Source organism: Apostichopus japonicus, chromosome 4 (assembly GCF_037975245.1).
Source record: "Apostichopus japonicus isolate 1M-3 chromosome 4, ASM3797524v1, whole genome shotgun sequence".
NCBI classification, from domain to species: Eukaryota; Metazoa; Echinodermata; class Holothuroidea; order Aspidochirotida; family Stichopodidae; genus Apostichopus; species Apostichopus japonicus.
This window is the reverse complement of record NC_092564.1, coordinates 27,351,151-27,370,192: the sequence shown is the minus strand read 5'-3', so window position 1 is coordinate 27,370,192 and position 19,042 is coordinate 27,351,151. Positions and strand designations below refer to the sequence as shown.

General features: G+C 38.6%; 1 protein-coding gene and 1 long non-coding RNA gene across 16 annotated transcripts in view; both read left to right on the top strand.

Annotated features, from left to right (window-relative positions):
- The window catches only part of LOC139967003 (talin-1-like), a 121,347-nt gene that overhangs the window by 41,840 nt on the left and 60,465 nt on the right, over window positions 1-19,042 (top strand). For all 15 annotated transcript variants that reach the window (XM_071970585.1, XM_071970581.1, XM_071970575.1 and 12 more), the window contains exons 11-30: window positions 843-947; window positions 1,746-1,835; window positions 2,471-2,638; window positions 3,339-3,507; window positions 4,264-4,349; window positions 4,915-5,049; window positions 6,323-6,480; window positions 6,635-6,788; window positions 7,439-7,540; window positions 7,904-8,071; window positions 8,404-8,505; window positions 9,242-9,469; window positions 10,183-10,314; window positions 11,665-11,793; window positions 12,160-12,273; window positions 12,623-12,736; window positions 13,680-13,814; window positions 16,192-16,320; window positions 17,158-17,469; window positions 17,902-18,021. In XM_071970585.1, coding sequence (XP_071826686.1) covers window positions 843-947; window positions 1,746-1,835; window positions 2,471-2,638; window positions 3,339-3,507; window positions 4,264-4,349; window positions 4,915-5,049; window positions 6,323-6,480; window positions 6,635-6,788; window positions 7,439-7,540; window positions 7,904-8,071; window positions 8,404-8,505; window positions 9,242-9,469; window positions 10,183-10,314; window positions 11,665-11,793; window positions 12,160-12,273; window positions 12,623-12,736; window positions 13,680-13,814; window positions 16,192-16,320; window positions 17,158-17,469; window positions 17,902-18,021 — 2,850 coding nt within the window. The remainder of the gene's footprint in view (window positions 1-842; window positions 948-1,745; window positions 1,836-2,470; window positions 2,639-3,338; window positions 3,508-4,263; window positions 4,350-4,914; window positions 5,050-6,322; window positions 6,481-6,634; window positions 6,789-7,438; window positions 7,541-7,903; window positions 8,072-8,403; window positions 8,506-9,241; window positions 9,470-10,182; window positions 10,315-11,664; window positions 11,794-12,159; window positions 12,274-12,622; window positions 12,737-13,679; window positions 13,815-16,191; window positions 16,321-17,157; window positions 17,470-17,901; window positions 18,022-19,042) is intronic.
- Window positions 12,756-13,661, top strand: LOC139967016 (uncharacterized). The gene is made up of 3 exons (XR_011792824.1): window positions 12,756-13,103; window positions 13,202-13,251; window positions 13,301-13,661. It is a non-coding gene; the product is annotated as an uncharacterized lncRNA (long non-coding RNA).

Here is a 19,042-nt window from a genome sequence, read left to right as displayed (position 1 = left end):
AGAATGTAAAAGTGTGTAAGAAAGTGAAACACAGTTTGACTGTTAGATGCAGTTTTCTACGTTCATTGGAATATTGTACCACCCTTAGGTTTGTACAGTGTTTATCGGGGGGAATAATTTATCCGGTATCACATCGCAAAATGCGGTACATTTTTTTGTACACAGAAACCATAGTATTATATAAGAGACTAAATTAAGAGCCAAACAATTATAATATAACAAGGGTACAAAACAAAAAAGTACAAAACAAAACGAACGAGTACAAACTTAATCAAAAGAGTACTAAACAGAAGAGTACAATCTAAACACAACAAAAGAGTACAAACCAAAACAAGAGTACAAACTAAAACAAAAGAGTACAAAACAAAAGAGAAAACAAATGAGTACAAAATAAAACAAAAGAGTACAAAACAAAGCAAAAGAGTACAAACCAAAACAAAAGAGTACAAAACAAAGCAAGACAAGACAACGCGACAAAAAAACAGCAACTCACGACACTCAACAAAACACAACACAAAACAAAACACAACACAAACCATTTTAAACTATAAATTATGCCCTGTATGTTAATGTCATTATGTATGCACTTTAAGGTTTGTTTATTAAAGTATGTTACAACAAGGATTATAAAATCTATGCTCTCAGTGTATATGTGATGTGAGTCATTTTGGATGCATTTTAACACATTTCCTTGGGGTCATAATGTGAACAACTGTTAAATATCAAATCTTGAAAAAATCTGCAACCAAAAAATTATATCAAAATATCACAAAGGGCCAAAATTGTTGCAGCTTTCTTAGTTGACATCATGCTAACATGGACGATCGGTTTTCATCCTACAGGAACACAAGAAGCTCCTTGGTGTCAACGAGCTTGATGCTAAAGTGAGGTACACCCAGTTGTGTAGATCTCTTAAAACCTACGGTATCACCTTCTTTTTGGTCAAGGTAGGAATTTTTTAACAAATTGACACCATATTTGTTTTGTTTTAGTGTTCTGAATGTCACAGTTGGATGTTTGAAAGGATCGTTATCAAGTAAAAGCACACCAAAGGACACCAAAGTATGAGGTTAGACTGACAGTGTTCATTACAGACTGGGAAAGATTGTTGGGGCCAGCTGATGTTATCACTGGGGTGTAATTTTACTTGACAAAGAAAGGAATTTGTTCAACCAAATTTTGGAATCATTTTGTGTGATATTTTGGAAAGTTTTTGGTGTTATGGATTGAGTGAGGGGAGGGGAGGGGTCTGGTATTACCTGTATGTGATTGTGTTTTGTCAGACAGTCATCTGCGTACCGACTTACCACGTAGAAAGTTAAAATTTCCTTGACGGTTGCTGAAGTTTCAGCCACTCCAAAATCTTAAGAATGTTTCAGCAGTGGCTGGAGTTTAAAGAGAATTTGGAAAACTGAATTTCACATAGAAACTTTTCAATCTGCTCAGTCGAGAAATTTTTTCTTCTGTTATTCTGATAATGCTTACTCTACTTGATTAGTTTGAAACTAATTTATTTATTTCTTCAGAGATGCATCAGAAAACTTCCTGGTCAGCTGATAATATCTGTTCTTTGCTCTAGAATAAACGACCGTGGATGGAATAACAGCTTCGATGTCCCTTCATCGGCATTGTCATCCTTGTCAATAAAAAGCATTTCACTATTAATTGTTTCCTTTGTGTATTGTTCCCACGTCATCTTAGCAAAGTGCTTGAACCTTTGAAGTATTGTTCCTCTCCTTTCTCAGGAAAAGATGAAGGGCAAGAACAAGCTGGTACCTCGTCTCCTGGGAATCAACAAAGAAAGTGTTGTTAGGGTGGACGAGAGGACTAAGGAGGTATGTTAACAATAGATTTACATCCTCCCCCATTAACCTGCCCATCCCAAAACCACCTGACACTTCTCTTTTCCTCTCCTCCACACCCCCCAACCCACCTCCCAACCTCCCCCTCCCATGGTTAGGTATGTATTAAATAATAATAATGCTGATTATTCCCCAATGCAAAGCAACAAAATATCTATTCTTGATGAAAACTGTGGAGCTAACTCGATTGGTGTCGTTATTAAAGTCAGTTGTTAAGGCAAGGAGTTTTGTTTTGTTTTTAGAGGCTGTGGGTAATGACTTTAAGAAGTGGATTGATGGGAGTGTAGTTTTAAAGCGCAACCAATTTTTAGATTAGGTAGATAGAAAAGTGCATGATTTGCATGGAGGGTGTCATCATATTAGTGAACAGTCATGCCTATGGAGGTTCTGCAAAATATCCAAACTTTTAGCCCAATTTTTGACTGATTTACATTTATGTGCAAATTTTGCTTGGTTTTTTAACCCTTGGGTTACATTGTTTATTGTCGTCTATTGTTAAATTCTTCATGTTATTTCTCTTCACCTCCACCCTCTCCCTTCCCCCTCTCTCTCCTTCATTTCTCCATGTTTCTTCTTGATGTGTTCATGCAATGTACATCTCTTCTCAGATCCTGAAAACCTGGCCACTGACTCACGTGCGCCGATGGGCCGCCTCCCCAAAGAGCTTCACTCTCGATTTTGGTGATTATTCAGAAGCTTACTACTCAGTCCAGACCACAGAAGGAGAACAGATCGGTCAGCTGATTGGTGGCTACATTGACATCATCCTCAAAAAGGTGACCATTAATAAATATCTCTGGATTTGACAAAAAGGCCACATTTTCGGAAATATTTTTCTTTAAAAAGTGTAGAGCACTGTGATATTAATTCATTTTGGGGGATCTTCATTTATGGTCAGTAATATTGCCTACAGATATGTCCGAAAATCAAATGACGCTCACCGATATTAAAAAAATCATCAGGCACTTTTCTGCCGTTGATTCAAAAGGAATTTTCTTTTACAGACAGTTTGCATGATACAAGCATCCAAACCTCCTGGAAATTACTTTTGCAGTTAGTAGCAATCATTGGATGCTCAAGTTTGGAGACAGTACTGATGATGAAATTTGCAATCATTCCCATGATATCCCATGACTTCTGTTCAACAGTCTCTTGTTTTTTTGGGGGGGGGGGAGGGAGGGGGGTGATTAGAATACATTTAAAAAAAAGACCATCAGTTATTTGAAAATTATTCAGAGGGGAATTCCTCACCGATGTAGAACCGAAGTTAACGACACGAAAACCTGAATTCATGATTAATATTATCATTCATTGTCCCAGCAGTGTTAATGTTAACACTCGCACATGTATAGAATACATTTGGCAAACGACAACAGATGTGTACGACTCAATTTGACTCAGATATAACCAAACTTTTTAACGATAGTCATAATGTTTGTTTGTTGGTTTTTTTATGCAACTTCTCACCTACCCTAGAAAAAAGGAAAAGACAGAACGGGCATCGAAGGTGAAGAAGAGGCGACCCTTCTGGAGGACAGTGTGTCTCCTGCCAAGGCTACATTCATCCAGCACCAGTCTAACAGTAAGGGCCAGTATGAGATGGGGTCTGTAGCCATGCCCGGTATAATGCGCCAAGGAGGTCAAGGTAAGGTCATTTCATTTATTGGGGGATGTTAGTGTCCGGGTTAGTTTTCGATGGTACGTACAAAAGCCGCTACACAAAAACAGGCTCCATAACTTTCCTGACCTTTTCAGCTTAGAAGCATGCATTTTAATTCCTGACTTTAATTAAAACAAAGGGAAACGAAGCGACACAAGTTAATTAGCTGATAAGTGTCAGATTGATAACAGTCTCTTGGATGGGCAATCCACCTCAAAAGGCTCCCAAAGGTTTACCTCAGTGTGGATTGTGCAATAAAGAGGTATTTGTAAATATCAGTTGTTTGTTTGTCAACATGTAAGAAATCAAGATTTTATTTTGACATTTGGGTAGTCCACTACAATGCCACTTTTTGTGTGTCAGAAGGAGTAGCATAACAATTACAAATAGTGGGTGCATTGTTTCTATGGCCTACAATAGAATGAGGGAGGATGAAGGGGGGGGGGGTGTAGCATGGGGCTGTTCATCCATGTATGCTGTTGTTCAGTGTTTAATGTGCACAGTATGTATTGATGTTCATTCATAGTGTGGTGCAAAGTTCTCAAGCTCACACACATCTCATTGCCAACCTTGTTGGGTAAGGCATTTATAAACCATGTAGTATGGTATCAAGGTAACTGATCCTTGTGGCAAGAAAAGAACCAACTTCAGTAGCTGGACTTTCATATTTTGTATTTACTTACGGATCCATGAATAATAATGAAAACAATGGTATGACATGTCATGTTCTTTTCTTTGTAGCTGGCCACATATCTCGCGGTGAGATGGGAGATCCTCTACACGCTATGAGCACTGGACAAGGACACACCGCACATCAACCACCGATGGTAAAAATATTTAATTTAAACTTGAATTCATGTGTTGTGTTATCCCATATTGCTGACTATGTCTGTGTTGTGTTATTCCATATTGCTGACTATTTTAACTTCTGTGTTGTGTTATTCTATATTGCTGACTATGGATAACTTCAGCGTCGTGTTATTCCATATTGCTGACTACTCTTAACTTCTGTGTTGTTATTTCATATTTCTGACTACTCTTAACGTTTGCATATCCGCTGACAACATTTCTAGCATTATTATTCAAAATGAGCTCTTCCGTCACTGCCGTTATATTATTACTGTGGAACTTAATCCCCGCAGCCTGGTGCCATATTTTTTAATACATCTTACATTTGCTCAATTATAGAACACGATGTAAAATATAACATCTGTGACATTTTCAAATAAGTTATGCATAATACAAATACAATCATTTTACTGACTGTGTTAACATTTTAATAGATTCATAAAAGCGCTTAAACGCCAAGTGATATATTTTTCGTAAATTCGTTTCATAAATACGTATTTCGAGTCGTTAATTGAATAGAGTCTCTCTTCCTGTTGCATCTAGAATTCTGCCCGGCAACCGGGATTAACGTCTGCCCAGATGAATCTCAAGAGCAGTATCGATTATAGCTTCACAACGATGGAGGACTCCATGAGGAATCTGGATGAAAAACACCAGCTAAACATCGGTGATGACGAGGTATTAATTTACTCCAAAGGATGACTTGAGTCTTAACTTTAGTCTTGATGTGTCATAGTAACGATTAAGTAAAAACAAAAGAAAGAAACACTGGAGTGCTGGTGATGTTTCTACGCTTATTCTGGTCTTGGAGATGTTCATCTTTTAGTTTACTGTGGAATGCTCCTTTGAGGCTAAAATAACGCCCGGCACCTCAGCACAGGCGTAAATGTTAATGTTAATCCATTGTTTTTTGTTGTTGTTTTATTAATTCTAATAATTCAACCAAGACATGTTCTTTCAACATCATGTTAAGAATCTATAGCACCCTTGGATGAGAGTCAACACCATTCAGTCCTCTCATAAACCTGTACTATACTGTAAACATGTCATCTGAGGTCATTAAAGTCTTATGGTTTTCCCCACTGAGTTCTGTGTTGCATCTGAGCAACTGACCTAAAGGTGATAGACTACATAGTCCAGTCACTTTTATTGATGTACCTCAGATGTGTCAAGGGTCATTTTTTCAAAAAATTAAGAAAGTGTCATAGGAAAGCAACCTTGACTGACGCCAGTATTTTTTACATCAAAATTAATTTATGTGCCTTTAAGTCATCCTTCAACTGCAAGAATCTTTGGTTTTCTTCTAATGATATCTACTGCCTGTCACATATGAAGTTCACATTTCAGGATCACATCAAGTTTTCTGCTCTAGTTAGTACCACGTCAAAGTTTTGTCTACTTTCGTTAGCTATTATACTGGTAATGTGTGTCACTTTGAATGTCCCTTACGAGTTTGGTTGACGATAAGATGGCACTTGATCAACACTGGGACTTTATAGCAAATTGATGACTACATGTGGTTACATGAAGTTCTAAGTGTTTCTTGATAATTGGAAGTGTGAACTTTACATTGTGTGGTTTCATGACATTTCCTTTAACAGTAGAGTGTAACACTAGGAAGGCACACTAAAGTGTAACACTAGGGTGTAACACTAGAGTGTAATACAAGGGTGTAATACTAAAGTGTAACAGTAGGGTGTAACACTAAAGTGTAACACTAGGGTGTCACACAAGAGTGTAACACTAAAGTGTAACACTAGGGTGTCACACTAGAGTGTAACACTAAAGTGTAACACTAGGGTGTCACACTAGAGTGTAACACTAGAGTGTCACACTAGAGCGGACTGAAGATCAAATATCTTCATCACAGCAGGATCTTGTCCTAAACATCAATTGTTTTCCCCCCCTGAAACAAACATTTAAATATATCTACATTTGATTGTCCTTACAGGCATCTCTGCAATGGCGTAAGAATGAAATTGACTTGAACAGACAGATGGTGGAGTCACAGATGAGTGCGATGGCTGCAGCAACGGCTGGTATCATCACCCAGAGTAATGATCCTAACGAGAGAGATTACACAGTCATCGGTTCTCACGTAACAACCATGTAAGTACTACAGCTCCAAACTGAGGGCAGTTTCTGCAGCAGCTGATGATGTTGTCAGCCAGTGTTGTACTGGCTGTGACCATTTTAGTGTGTTAGTATGTCAGCAATAATGTACTGTAAGGTGACTGTGACTTTGATCCTCTTGATCTCACAGCTCCTCTAACATGACTGAGATGACTAAAGGCATCAAGATGTTGGCTGCTCTGTTAGAAGAGGAAGATGGAAGCCAAAATCTAATCGATGCTACGAAAGACATGATGATGGCCTTCAAAGATCTCCTTAATGCCGCATCTCCAGAGACAGAAGAGGTTTGTTTGAATCTAGAACATCCATAAATTAAGAAAAAAAATGATATCAGAAATGACGATAGGGTTCCAAATACGAAATTGGTATCTTAAATGAAGTAAGTGTACCAATTAAAGCCAGTGGCATTATTTTGCTGATAAATGCCACGATTTACTTATGCATATTTTGAATGAGACAACCCCTTTATCCGAGTATATGAGGGATAAAGTTTTCTAACTAGTTTTATGTCACAAAAGGCTTTCTTGCTTCTTGATTTTGATGACAGGGGTATTGTACCCATAGCAGCATGATTGATATATATACTGTTACATCCAGTACTCACCCCCTCATTTTAATAAATGAGTAAAACAAAAATCAATAAATACGATGTTCACATGTCATACAACCATGGATTGACAATACTTCCAAGGTTGTATACTAGGTGCCCGGAGGTTTTGTTGTGTGTGTATATGGTCCCAATGTCCACTTGTGTGGGGATTTACAAACTCATAGACATCTTAGTGAGATAATTCTTTGCTTCATGTTGCACTTATCTCTGAGAGCATTATGATGATGAGCCTGTTTTATGAATCCAGTTTTGCATTACTCAGTGTAGTCTTTTAGCTTACATTGCTGCATTAGCTTGAACATGTCATCATGATATTCTTTGCAGAATCGTCAAGAGTTGCTGTCTGCTGCGAACAAAGTGGCCGAAGCACAGAGCGCCCTCTTTCAAGCCATGAGTAGCACCGGTTACATGGAACCAGGCTTCCAGGTAATCGTTTTCTATTTTCAATTATTTTTATCCATTTTTAATTTATTTAATTAAGACTTACATTGAATTAAACAGGGTCAACCTGTCTTCACATGCATGTGTCCTTTGTAATTTCTAACTTTACCCAGGAGAGCATTGAAGTTCCACGCAATAGACTTACATTGAATTAAACAAGGTCAACCTGTCTTAACATTCATGTGTCCTTTGTAATTTCTAACAACTTTACCCAGGAGAGCAGTGAAGTCCTCACAATGAACTTACATTTTAGAATGTAAAAGCAAACAGATAAATTTCAGTTGGTCAGATCTGGATCATTCCTTTTGTCATGGTTGTTTTTATTGTTATTTTTCTTTCGATATGCAGGATACGTTAATGCAATTGGCGAAAGCTGTTGCTAACGCTACAGCCACCCTTGTTCTGAACAGTAAGAATGTGGCCAGCACTGCTGAGGAGGAAGAAATGAGAAATCAAGTGATAGGCGAAGCAACTAATTGTGCCCTCAACACGTCACAACTGGTAGCCGTCACAAGGGTAAGTGAAATTGAAATAAAATAAAAATAAACGTCAGGCCAACGTACTTTTACACAAAGGTAAGTGGACAGATATGACTCTGGACAGATATGACTCGTCTGTTCAATGTGTGCGTAAATGCCCTTGTTTTGTTCTTGGTATATGATATCAAGGCTATTTGTCTAAATTTAAGGGTAATATGAGGGAGTGGTGGGGGAGGGGGGGGTAGATGGAAGGAGGGAATTGAGGGATAAAAACAAACTCACATCGAAACTTTTCTCCATGTTGAATGGTCATTGTTAATTTAGTTTTCTTACCTCTAATACTTTATTGTTTTTCTTCTTGCTCTTAAGGTTGTAGCTCCAACAATATCTAACCCAGCATGTCAGGAACAACTGGTGGAAGCCGCTAAGCTCGTCGCCAAGTCAGTTGAGAGAGTCGTGGACTCATCTAAGGTTTGTCTTCTTTCGCTTATATTAGCACTCCGCTTTCAAGAACAACTTTTTTATCTTGACAGGGTTCAGCTGGGCCAATATGATGATCAAATCAAAACTTTTAATTTTATGAACATTATAAAAACTATTTGCTTTTCATCTCGATAAAATAAACGTCCACACTCACTTGTAGGTTCACAACTTGTTTAGGAATTTTCTTTTAACAATAAATGATTTTCTTCAAATTATGAAATTCCTCTAGAGGTGTTATGAAGACTTATCTTGAGTTTCATTGTAGACAGCCGTGTACAAGCACATTAAATAAGTCTTTTCACACATAGCTCATGTGAACCTGGCATTAATAGATCCGTGGGGTCAGATGGACGAGGGTGGTGGGGGAAGGGGAGAGTAACAGAAGTATGGGTTTTCAGATGAGAGAAATACTGCTGAGGCGCAAGAATATTATTGAGAGCGACCCTCTCAGGTCATGAATGTAGACCGATTGTGGATCTTACCCAGCTGTTTGCAGTAAATAGTACACCGCTTTAGTGCTGTGGACCCTTGTGTGAAATTAAACTATTGCTAGTCATACATTACAGTGTAACAGTGTACATCCTGATAGTCTATGTAATGGTCAACAGCCTCATTTCCTAGTTCATTAGACAGTGTCGAGTGTAATTTATGGAACCGTAATGTGAAGAATGTCGTCTGTTCTGTAAACTTTTAGTATTTGGGTGACCCCGTTTGACTTTTGCAGCAAGCCACCGAGGACGAAAACCTCTTGATGAACGTAGGGGAAGCAGCTACGGCAGTGACCAAGGCACTGAATGATCTCCTACAGCACGTGAAGCAAGGCACAGCGGGCCACAAGCCTGGCACAGTGTACGATGATGCCTGTGACAGGATTGTGGTAGCCACCGACAAGCTATTTAGCAGTGTCGGTAACGCTACAGAGATGGTTAAACAGGCAAAAGTACTAGCCCAGGTATGTAGGACCCCAGCTAGCTGTGTCGATATTCTGTTAGAGACTTGAAAGTCATATCAATGCACGTGGTATAATTTACCTTACGCTTCTGAGGAATTACTCCCTAACCAGTTAGAGGCGTGTCAGTCCAATTGACTGGACTTATATAGATTAGCACACAGCAGGATCTATGTCATATCTTAGGTGGCGATAGAGAAATTGGTTGAAAGCCAGTAGCCTTTTGTGATATTAATTAGAAATGTTTTTAATGAGCGTTACAAAGTCGTCAATAGATAAGTGGCGTCACGTTTAGTGTCTTGGGTGACCTATTGTTGACCCGAAGCTAGAGAACCCATTTTGACCAAGCTTAATAGAATTGATTGTCAGTTTTTTTAAATGATTGTTTGACCATCCAATCTTCCATCTCTTAAAACCGGAGCAGAGGAGCTGGTATTCTGAAATGCAGCTTAGAAGAAGGGTATTGCAAGCAATAGTTTTATTCGGAGGTGATCTGGAAAACAGAAATAGATAGTGTTACTGTATCCACCGCTGAAAAAGCATTGTAGTTTGTTGAACCGTGATATATTAGCACTAAAATTTTGTCTTGCAGTCACTCTCCAATGTGTTTTGGTTGAGATAATTGAAGGCTTTCCTACTCTTTAAGTTTGCTCCGTCTCGATCCAAAACATGAATACAGAAAGTATTCCTTTTCTTTGTTTCAACCTATGTTTTAGGCCTCATCGCTCCTGGTCGGAGCTATCAAAGGTGACGCAGAGGGTCTGGGAGAGGGTGACTCTCAACAGAAGTTACTGGGAGCTGCCAGAGAGCTGGCCGATGCCACTGCTCGTATGATCGAAGCTGCTAAGGTAAGATCCTGAAACTGGAGGACAGAATGGAGGAGGAGAAGAGAGGAGGAGTTAGTATCCTCAGTAATCACAAGTCATGAATGGTTTACCTCAGTTAATATGTTTGTATAAGTTTAAGAGAAGAGGGATCCTCGTGTGTTGTAACAGTTGAACCCGCACACCCCCACCACCCTACATGCTCACACACTGCAATTATCCGACTTAATATATATATGAATTGTAGTTCATAACAGTCAGTTTCTAGCATTTTAAGTTGCCAGACTTTTATGAATGGATTTGATTTACTAATTTAAGTTCTATTCTAGCCAAGTTACCAAGGTGTTGTCACCATCATTGGAGATAAGAAAGTTCATTCAGAGAAGGTGAGATAACCTTCCTTGGTGTAAGATGGTGTGCCTGTTGGGGGGTGGGGTGGGGAAGAGCTTGGTATAATATACAAGGTAGCACCTTTCACCAAAGGGGTATTGCATGGGGGAGCATATAGTATCTACCATCTACCTTGTAAAACCTCTGCCTGCCCTAGAGAAGTGATCTTCAGAATGGCTTGGTGGATCAAAAAAGTCACTATTTAAGTGACATTTAAGGTGGTTTTGCATCCTTCATAGAGCATTACACAATGCCAAGTCTCATATACTTAAAAGAACTTAAGTGTGTTTGTAAAGGTCTTTCCATAAAGGTTTTACGTATGCTTGATGGCGGCAAGTGATGTACTTATCTTTCAGTTTTCTGTATATTTGCATGCTTCCTTTTCCCCCAGTACTGATATTATTTCGTGGTGCAAGTATTTGATGGTAAGGATGGTTGACTAATCATTATGTATGCAAGTATCCACCGATTGTACTCTCTTTGTCTGTTTGGTATTTGCATTGATTCTTAATTTAAATTCAGGCTTTTTGTTCAGAGGTTGTTTACACTTGTATCCCTTTATGATTGGGTTTGGATATTAGAAAGGCCCCTATATTAATGATTTTAATTTGGTTAACTGGAATAAAAAGAGCACAACATAGAGTAGAACATGCTTTGGGTCTAGAATGGGATCAAAACCAGAGGCCTAAGGGTAAAGTAAAGTATTAATGTTGTTGGTCAGTTTGAATTCACCAGTCCTCAGTCCAGCCTCTCAATCCAACCTCTCGGTACAGCCCAAAGTCCAACCCCTCCCAGTGGACCTTTTAGTCCAGTCCCCAGTGCAGCCCTCAATCCAACCCCAGCCTCCGCCCACCCCCTCTGTAGCTTTCTTCTGTCCAGTGCTGCCCGAGTTATGATCACTCCTCTTGCTCTTGTTTGCTTGTTATCCATTATTTTGTGTGTCAATGATGTTCATACATTGTATTGCTTGGTTTGTCGTTCTAGGGATGTGCAGGAAGTCCCAACGATGCCGCTCAACAACATAGACTCCGACAGGCCGCAGAAGACCTGCGCTCTGCAACCAACCTGGCGGCAAACAACGCCCTCAAGAAGAAGTTAATTACCCGCCTGGAGGTGAGACAGACCAAGAGCATATAATCTATAAGCAATAACATAAAGTGAAAGAAAGAAAGAAAAGGAAAGAATTAGAACCGACATGTAACGTTATGTGTCGGTTCCAATTATTTCCTTTTGTTTCTTTCAGAACAAAAAAAGCTTCTGAAAAGTTTGACACAGTTGTAGAAAGAATCTGTTGAGACATTGGGGAAATTTCACTAAAGAAAGAGAAGAGTAAATCGTTGTAAAGTCTTTATGCCATTTTGTCTCCTTTAGTCATCTAAGTATTATCTGGGACCAGGGGTATGTTAAGTTTAAGGTTTCTCGTTATCAGTGGGTATTTTATCATCATATTTGTTTTTTTTTAATAATTTTTTTTAACAGAACGCAGCCAAGCAGGCAGCAGCTCTGTCTACCCAGACCATATCGGCAGCTCAAGGAGCAGATCTGCATAATACCAACAAGAGCTCTCAGCAGGAACTCATCGATGAATGCAGGGTAAAAAATAGCTTTATGTAATTCATGAGTCTTTAGTCGATATATGCGAGCAACTTAACTTTGTTTTCTGATGGTACAAAAGTAGGTTTTTTTATTTTGGTAAGAAGGGTATTGATGTGAAACTTAAGTCTGTCTCATTTTCTGAATATTGGAAGCCAAAATCAATTTTTACACAGACAATTATGACAGCTGAAATTTAACCAAGAGGGCTGCTATTTGGGAGAGGAGTTGTTGGCTTTACGATACGATTCCTTTATCCTGTAAGAGCTGTACTGTACAGTACACAGCTGTTATTTGTCAGACATCGGACAGCCTATATAATGTTTTATACTTTTCATTTCCTTGACAGGTTACTGCAGAGCACATCCCTGCATTGGTCCACGGTGTCAGGGACTCGATGAACCAACCAGATAGCACCAAGGCACAAGTCAACCTCATCAACGCTAGTCAAAACTTCCTTGCAGTAAGCACCTTCATGAAACCCTAACCCCTAAGTTTATAACATCAGCAGTGAAGCATTCAGTGGTTTAGAATTTTGTATAGCAATTGCCAGATACTCAAATGTTTTTTGACTTTGCAATAATTAGATATGCTTTTGATTCTGTGCATAAAGACTGCTGTGCAGGTTTGCGCTCATCCAGGATAATTTGAGTACCTTGCATAGCATATTACTATGCCCAACCAGATAAATTGTTACATGCGTACCTTGCATAGCATATTACTATGCTCTACCAGGTAAATTGTTAGATGAGTACCTTGCATAGTTACTATGCCCTACCAGGTACATTGTTACATGAATACCTTGCAAAGCATTTACTATGCATTACCAGGTAAATTATTACATGAGTATCTTACATAGCATTTACTATGCCCTACCAGGTAAATTGTACATTAGTACCTTACATAGCATAATACTATGCATTACCAGGTAAATTGTTACATGACTACCTAGCATAGCATATTACTATGCCCTACCAGGTACATTGTACATTAGTACCTTACATAGCATAATACTATGCATTACCAGGTAAATTGTTACGTGATGAAAAACATACTCTGCATTCCATAATATTCATATTATACATGGAATAGAAAATTCTCTTAGATACTTAAATCTTCCACTTAGTAAAGAAGTCTTCCATCGCAAACATGGACTTGGGCTGCCAAGAGTGTTTTTTTCCCCTTTGCATAAGCATGCTGAAGTCAAGTTGCGATCAATGCGATCTGTTAGCTTACCCATTCGGCTTCGATCTCCAAAGAACGTTGAGAAAGTTGAGAACTTATGATTTGTTTTATGTACGGTAAGATTATATTGATATGATAATAGTTTCCATGTGATGGTAAGTTTCAACAATTTTGTCTGCGTTCATTATTTACACGGAAAATTTACGTTCTGTTTGTTTCAGCCCGGCAACAATCTTGTCACTGCTTCAAAGGCAGCCGTGCCGACAGTCAGTGACCCTTCCTCAGCGATGCAGCTGAACAACGTTTCCAAGAACTTAGCTAATGCCCTCGCTGAACTCAAGGCTGCTGCTGCCAAGGTAAGTACCAAAAGAGACAGCGGTTAACACCGTAAATAAAAACACTTATCGAGGGCAGTATTTCAGAATGATAACAAATGGCATTGTTTGATTCCTGATCAAATTTGATGACACCAGACTGTGTTTAATCAACAAAATGTGGAATATGTGGTAACATGATGAGGGATGAAGCTAAGACAACAGTTTTGAGTGCTGCTAGCCTGTTCGCAGATGTCCTAGCTAGTTTTGATCGTGATATAAAAATGTCTAGAAAGAAATTGAAAGAATATTTCTTGAAATAATAAAAATAGTAAAGAATGGCTTCTGCATCATGTAGACAACCCACTCCTCTCCCCCCCCCCCCCCCTCCCCAATCCAATCACTGTCAACAAAATATATGATATAAGTAATCACACTGCAGATGTATATTTGAGTGCAAGGGCACCCACCATGCAACTACCTCATTTTTCAACACCCATTTGAGTACAACAAGATAGCAGAAAACACATAATTTACCATATGATTACAATGGTGAGAACCCCTGTTATTGCTTAGAAACAAAAAGCTTTGGGTACAAGAAGGACCGTGAACTGGGTAAAAAAGATGAGTTTAATCAGAAAATTAAATAACAGATCAGCCAAGCTTCATTGCTTGAATGACAGAGTTCATTGGCTCTTGAAAGCATAAAGAGGTTGAAAGTGAAGGCTAACAAGTTGTGATATTACTCGGTCGTTAAACACTCGAGAATTACCAATACCTCAGTCCCTGTTACGATGACAACACAACACAAGTGGGTAATAAGCCCTTATATGTTTGCACCCTTGTACATTGAAAGCCTCGTTAATATTGATTGGTTTGATATTAATTATTGTTGTTGTTTCAACATCAATCCAGGCTGAAGGTTTCATTGACTACCAAGAGGTACTGTATAACACACATGTATATGTTCTTCCTTTACTCTCTTCATTATTATTTTTTTTCTGTCTCATTTATTTCTAAGCAACCAATTTTTTGTTTCCATCTTGATTTGTGTTGAATATTTGGGGACATTACTACTGGGTATAAGCCTGCTAATGTAGATATTGTCTGTTTCATGGGGTACAAATTTGACACCTTGTTTGATGATATTCTGCCTAAAATGATGAAAAATTAAATATGTTGACTGAGGGCGACAGAGAAAAAGACAAACTTAAAATGCAAACTTACAAACTGATTGTTAATAATAAAATTAGTTAAAAATTAATAATTAAATTGTAAAGCCCTCTGTCTTAATTTTATGGGCATAGGGAAGAGGTGGATATATACATTTCACTGTCCTTCGGGGGTAATTTTCAGTTATGTTTAGAACTGTCGGGTGTAATATTACCTATTTTACCCTTCCAAAGACTATTATCGAGACACTATAAAAGTCAAATCTCTTTTAATGAAAAATAGTTCATTTCAAAATATCGATCTTAGACGTACTTTCACCCTGTCAAAGTAATATGATCTGGTTATACCTACAAGTTGGTTTGAATTGGTGTCACCAAGCACTTATTTTCTTGGAAGTGACAGTTTATACTCACCGTGCACACTCTGTCAAAAAAAAAAACCAGCTTCTCTATATGCACTTTACCATCCTTAAAAGATGTTGATCAAGAAAAGTTCATTAAAAAAAAAAAAAAATTGTTTTCAACAAAGAATGTTAGTTGCAGATTAACAAAATGTGGAATAAATGAATGATAGAGGTTAGCGTTCTCTATTTGTGAGGGAATATTTCATCGCATAAGTTACCGAACACTGGAAGAAGAACAGCCATGTAACATTAATCAGTGCTTTGCACTGCTGCATTAGGACGTGACTTGGGCTTTCATCTTTTCCTTTCCATTTGCCTGAAGTTTCAGTTTGATCTACCAGGAAGTGTTTCATGTGAAGCTCGTCCCAGCAACCATATGCTGTCGACTTTACATTCGTCTTTCACCGGGTCTCCCTCTTGAGAGAGGATTCTTTGATTTCTTTGGTGACACGAAGCTGTGATCATTTTAGTGTGTGTGTCTGTGTGTGTGTGTGTGTTAGTCTACACTTGTAATTGGATTTAGTATTGGACATTTAGGGGTGAGAACAGTTCATCAGGTTTCATCAGGTTCATCAGAATGGCTGCTGTTTCTGTGAGTAGTACAGGTTTCTAGTAGCATGCAACAACCATGAAGCTCATTTTAGACATGATACTTTACAGTTTCCTGTTTGATGCTTTAAGATTGTAAAAAAAAAAAAAAAATGGTAAAAACATATGTTGAGTTTGTGTCCATTTTCTTGACAACGTTCTGTTACAATATGAACTTTTTTGGTGAGAAAATCAGAGGGTCCTTTTTTTCCTAGACAGGATTTATGCTTATATAATTTGTTTTGACATTTCTAGGCTCAGGAAGCTTGCGGTTCACTGGAGCTGGACAATGCAGTTGAAATGATTCGAACCTTGAACGATGAATTAGATCAGATGCACCAAACCGCAGAAGATGGCAAGCTGGTTCCCTTACCAGGACAGGTGGTGAGTTGATTGTAGTTTTAATCAAGAAAAAAAGTCTAGAATGTTTTTTTAGGAGAAAAACACTTCTATGAAATCCTGTTGTAACTGGAGGTGAAAGAGAAATGAAATTTAATGGTGACTGTTCGGCCCAGACCAGCAACTTTCAACCTCTTGTTGTCACTGTGGTTATTGCAACCATCTCAGTGTCGCACCTACCGTTGAAGTCCTGGGCAGGCTAAAGCTGGACGGGTGTCGTCCAGGAGCAGTCCACGGATGTCTACATCTGTCTTCATCTGCTGGATTAGATTGTCAATGCACATTATTGGTTTCCCATCCGATGTGGGAGCATGAGCTGCAAGCGCTCTGACTTAATCTACATGTATACAGTGATGTGACAGATGTCGTGATTCCTAATTTGTGTTGGAAAATTGATTGTCACATCATTTGATTCTCTTGTTCTTATGATGATTAAGTAAGGGAAGTTTGCATTTGCTCATGAAGGTTCTGTTAAAAGTGCAATGGAAAAAAACACAGTTTACAATTTTCATCATCACCAGGAAATAATGGATGATTAACAAATATTAAATATTTGCTCTTTATGTTGTTTCACTCTCATTCGAAAGTAGGTTAACGTTGACAGTGTGATAAAGTTAGCAAGCTTAATAATAGCACAATAGGGCATGCAAGCTTAATAGAAGCACATCGGGCATTGTTTTTTTTATTTCCCCCTATTGTTTGTTCTCTGATATAGTACATTCATATTACTATGCATCATTAAATGAGTTGCTAAAAGAAATAACAAACTGCAACTGTTTTCAACCAAAAGCTCACAAGGTATTTTTCACAATCTTTGAACAGCCTGCTAATTGTGCCGCTCAGCTGGGTAGTACCTCCAAGGGTGTCGGAGCCTCCATGGCGTCCCTCCTCACCTCTGCGGCTCAAGGGAATGAGAACCACACGGGCATCGCTGCCCGGGACACGGCCAACTCCCTGAAGAGTCTGACCGCAGCCGTCAGGGGAGTTGCAGCGACCACCACAGACTTGCAGTCCCAGCAGGCAATCATCGAAGCCGCTAAGGATGTGATGGAAAAGTCTGTCAGGCTCTTAGAGGAAGCTAAAGCAGCGCTGGAGAACCCAAATAACCCAGAGAATCAGCAGCGGTTAGCCCAGGTAAGTCTTACACCTGCAGAACACTGTTTACCACCCCAGCCCACCCCACATACCCCCCAGAGAGCCACATGCTGCTTTGGCTGTATGGGTTACTCCAGTACATTTTGTGGTTTAGTTACTCTTACATAAGCTGCAAGTGGCTGAATGGGTTACTTAATTAGAAGCTGTTAGCTGCGAATGGTTGTGAGGTCACTCAAATTAAACCTTAAAACACTCAACCACTGTGTATGCTTGGGTTACTTTAAGAGAATGACATAATATGACATTTTAGTTACTCTAATATGAGATAATGGAGGCTGTTTGGTTACGTTAAGAGAAGATGCCAGCGGTTGTTTGGGTTATTTTAATAGAAAGGCATGACATTGTAATTACTCTAATGGGAGCTTTTCTGTGGCTGTTGAATTTACTCTCCCTTGGTCTTGTCGCCCTCAGGTTGCCAAAGCTGTTTCCCAGGCTCTCAACAACTGCATGAATTGCTTACCTGGACAGCGTGATGTAGACATGGCCATCAGGTCCGTACTGGAGGGCAGCAAAGGCCTCATGTCTGGAAAGGTTAGTTTGTTTTTGCTTGTCAGCTATAGTTTTGTTTCTTTTCGTGTTTTTTCCTCCATAATATGTTTCTTCTGCATTAGATTACAAATGGCCACTCTTCATGGTGGACATTTTTCTTGTTTTATGTCCACGGATACTGTTCAACTACTAATTTATTACCAGGTCAGCTCAGTTTTATATACTGGCAGTTGATCACTGTATAGAACGTGCTCCTGTCTTGCAAGGAATCATCTTAGCTGTCAACTAAATAACAAGTGTTTATTTTAACGACCTTCCCTGCACAAGCAAGAAGTACATTGTTTTGAGCAGTTACAAGTTGATACCTCTCGAGAAGTTAATTTTTTAAGGTGATCAGTTGGCATATGTAAGAATCTGTATGTGGACTTTTTAAGACATGCACCAATAGAAAGATATAGAGCAAAGTATCACTTGTGTGGACTCACTTGTGTATCACTTGTGTATCACAAAGTATCACTTGATTGGACCCACTTGCAATACTCCCTTTGTATGTTTTGTTTTCGTGAAATATATTTGATGTGAATAGAATGAATTCCAGATGTTCCTACCTTATACATACAATTATCATATGTTGATATATATATGTATATATATATACATGTTTGTGTATGTTTGTATGTGTGTTTATGTTGTCCCCTACTCACAGAACTACTTATGTTTTATGATTTGATTTTATAGACTAGGTGACACTCTATTATCATGTATAAATGAGTATTGACTGATAATGTTAATCAGTCTTACTACATAGAGCAATTTAAGAATCAGTTACTCCAAGACAGGTGCTGACAGGTCTTTGTTTTAATAACACATTAATAATATAATACCATTTATTAAAAAGTCTCAAATATTCATATGTGATTGTTTAGGGATTTTTTTTGCATGCATGATTTTTAGTGGGGGAACAATGGAAACTAGGCCACTGATTTTAAACTGCATGTAGCGAATGCATTATCCTATACCACAACTTGGTAAATATGTATAAATCGGGGACATATAATATTAA